Genomic DNA, 4,120 nt, shown 5'->3' on the forward strand with positions numbered 1-4,120 from the left:
ATATCTATATCTATAGATATATCTATATCTATATCAGTATCTGCATCTGCATCTGTATCTATATCAGTATCTGCATCTGTATCTATATCAGTATCTGCATCTGCATCTGTATCTATATCAGTATCTGCATCTGCATCTATATTTATATCTGTATCTATCTATATATATATATATGTGAATCTATATCAGTATCTGCATCTATATCTATATATCAGTATCTGTATCTCTATCTGCATCTATATTATCAGTATCTGTATCTGCATCTATATTATCAGTATCTGTATCTGCATCTATATTATCAGTATCTGTATCTGCATCTATATTATCAGTATTTGTATCTGCATCTATATTATCAGTATCTGCATCTATATCTATATTAGTATTTGTATCTGCATCAATATTATCAGTAACTGCACCTATATTTATATTTATATCAGTATCTACATCTATATCTATATTAGTATTTGTATCTGCATCTATATTATCAGTAACTGCACCTATATTTATATTTATATCAGTATCTGCATCTATATCTATATTAGTATTTGTATCTGCATCTATATTATCAGTAACTGCACCTATATTTATATTTATATCAGTATCTACATCTATATCTATATTAGTATTTGTATCTGCATCTATATTATCAGTAACTGCACCTATATTTATATTTATATCAGTATCTACATCTATATCTATATTAGTATTTGTATCTGCATCTATATTATTAGTAACTGCACCTATATTTATATTTATATCAGTATCTACATCTATATCTATATTAGTATTTGCATTTGTATCTGTATCAGTATCTATATATGTATCTGCATCTATATCTGTATTTGCATCTGCATCTATATCTATATTCATCAGTTTCAATATAAAACAACGAATCTTCAAGATTGATTTCTTCAATATTCACTGATCAAAGCAACAGAGGAAGCAACTACTATACGCTTCTTTTCCAATGTAGAATATGGAGAATAATAAGAATAAATAACAGCACAAATAAAGCATCAAAAACGTGAAAGGAGACGAAGGATATCAGTAAACATCTTGGGCCATGTGCACTCAGAATGTTCAAAGGCTTGCAATATTCCAATATTTACCTATCATGTCCCGGTTGCAACTATATCCGTATTTTTTATTCTCTAGATGCAGAAGGGAGGACATGCTGTTGTATATGCATAAATGTCATTGAAGCCAGGCATATCTCTTATCTTCTTCTTTATGTCAACTTATTTGCGCATGTCTTTTCATAGGATGTGTTTTGAAAAAGAGATGTTTTTTATAATTTATCCACTTCTGTTTTTTTTTCTTCCTTTCATTTGCTATCTCTTTCTAAAGAAGGATATTCCTCGCTCTTTAAAATCATTTATCATTTGAACGGAATGGAAGAATTTATTTAGTGAGTATTTTATTCCTAAACTGATCTTTTATTTGAATAAGTTAATAGATTTTTTTAAATGTTTGAAATATTTAATTTGACACTTGAAGAAATTTTTATTCTTAACAATATTCTCCAATATCAGGTTATATCTATATGAAAAAACGCTGAAATCACTTCTTTTGAATTTTAAACGCCGCCATTAGAAGATGAATAATAAAAGTAGTATTTTCAAGAAAATGCACAAATTTTTCATGTAGACAGATTACATTTCTTTGTGCAGTCAATTATAAAGACAAATTCACCCGAATTGAAGCAAACTCATACAATAATATTATTATGTATGATATGTAGATTATTAACTAAAATACTGGGGCAGTGATGAATTTCGTAAAGTTAAAACATATTATACTTACAAGAAACTATAGTATGTAATGAATTATATTATTATACTATTTGAAGAAATAAATAGGCAGTCGGCAAAATTTTGATGTCTAAAATGTTCTATAATCTTTCAATTTTTATTATTTGTATTTAATAAAATAATTTTGCTACACACTAACACTAAAAAAATCATTCTTATTCTATTTCTTCTAAAAATATAGAATCAAGAAACTATATTGTAAAAGTTCGAGACGATATCATTAAGACGATATTAAATCATTTCTGAGGTTGTCTCAGAAGATTCCAGGGATCTCTGCATGTCGCCTCTTCAAAAAAGCAGGTCTGTTAATTGGACCTAAAATGATTACATTCAAACCTTCATAACTAGGTCAATTTTGATCACATAAGAAGAAAATATTTTCTTTTTAAAAAATGAATATGTTTAGATTTTCAAATTAAAGTTTCTTATTATGTACTAATGAGCCAACTTCTAAATATAATAATTAAATCATTTTTTTGTTAATATTTTTTCTTGCCAAGCACTTTTGGATTTTTCATCTATTATAGCTAGAGAAAGGCATTTTCTTAATGACTTAACTTATATTAAACTTATTTTTTATTTATATTAATAAAGATAATTTATTCATTATTTTCTTCAACAGTAGACTTTTGTTAATCATTCATCATTAATGATGATAATTTTTAATTTTGTTAGTTAATTAATTGTATTTAAAAGAAAGTAAAATTCAACAAATAATTGTTTAATGCAAAGTATTCCTTTTTCATTTTTAATTGCAAAATTTCATTAAAGAAATTTATTAAAACATTGTATTAATTTTTTTCTCATGATTTACAAAATGACTATGTTTATTAAATAAATAAATACAATGATTTGTACTATAGAACTGTCTTTCCACTGCTTAACTGCAATCTTTTTGTTCTATTTTCTGAATGAAGCATGACAAAAAGGATGAAAACACGACGATAAAAAAAAATTGAAATCATGAAATAAAACCTTTTTTAAGTGTAATGGAATTAATTACAAATGAAATGTATTTAAATTCAATTATCTTAAGTCTTGTTTCAAACCGTTTTCTTTGCACTATAACTAAAACACAGATACGTGTTTAAACTTTTAAAAGAATTATGTATTTCATGATCCAATGTGAAAATTTAAAAATACATTTTAAGCATATTCACTTTTACATTACCAATATACTTAGATATATTTTAAAAGCAGAAATAAAATGATTGGTTCACTTGATATTGAAATTTTTTTATCAATAAAATATTTAAATCGTAATTAAATTAAAATTACCAGCGGAAAAAACCCCTACTTACATAACACAAGGCTTGTCAAAAAGGATTAAAACGATTCAAATCTTCACACATCGAATTAATTAAAACCAAATACATTTCAATAATTAATTAAGAAGTCCGATTTCATTTTAATTAAGAAAAATGAGATATTAATTGACGATTGAATACTTTTAATTCATTAAATCCATTCTGACAACTTGCTTAATTAAATCACATAATCCATTAAGTTAAATAAAATTCTAGACATTTATAAATTTCAGTGAAGACTAATTAGGCATGTTAGCTTCGTTACACTAATCTTCGCTTCTTAGAATTTGTTACTTTTTAAACAACGAAATTTGGTCGTTACTTTATTATGTTAATTAGTCGTTGTTTTGATATCGTTTGGTTTCGTTCTTTTTATATCAAATAATTTGGGACTTAAAACAGGAATAACAAATCCTATAAAAAGTATTTTAATTTATATTTAATATGAGAATGACTTTGATCTATAAAAATCATAAAATTTATATCTTGATTATTTTTCTAGAGCAATTAGTGATAAGTCTCCAACGTTTTCGTTATCTCTTATTTTAATTTTTGAATTTTATAAACACCCAATTCGCATTTTTAAAGTGAAAAGAAAGAAATGGTTCACGTTATTTTGTTGATTAAAAATCTAAAACTTGTCTATTTCTTCTTTTATAAACAGTAGAATCCGAAATTGGAGAAAAATGTAAGAAAGAGAGCATTTTTTTTTAATTGGATGGGTCACAAAAGCAATTACCTTAAGCTGTAAATCAATTTCAAAATAATTTAAACAAGAATTGTCTGGAATAATTTTAGGACTGACTGTTATATAGGAACAGCAGTTATAAAGAAGAAAATGGAAACATAGGAATAATGACATATGCAAAAATTTTTTACTTTTGCAAGTTAGTTGAATGCCTTAATTAGTCAATTATGGCCTTACAGTGACGTTATATGGAGTTCCCCAATGCTTTCAATTCCTCCGCTGTTATAATGTGATATAATGTTTGAGTTATTGTT

At 25.6% G+C, this 4,120-nt stretch overlaps 1 protein-coding gene across 1 annotated transcript; it reads right to left on the minus strand.

The window, feature by feature from the left end:
- Positions 1–204: 204 nt before the first annotated feature.
- LOC129975396 (serine-aspartate repeat-containing protein I-like) lies at positions 205–870 on the minus strand. The gene has a single exon (XM_056088460.1). The coding sequence runs from the start codon at positions 868–870 to the stop codon at positions 205–207; it is 666 nt and encodes a 221-aa protein (XP_055944435.1).
- Positions 871–4,120: the final 3,250 nt, after the last annotated feature.

This window comes from Argiope bruennichi, chromosome 7 (genome assembly GCF_947563725.1).
Source record: "Argiope bruennichi chromosome 7, qqArgBrue1.1, whole genome shotgun sequence".
NCBI lineage: Eukaryota > Metazoa > Arthropoda > Arachnida > Araneae > Araneidae > Argiope > Argiope bruennichi.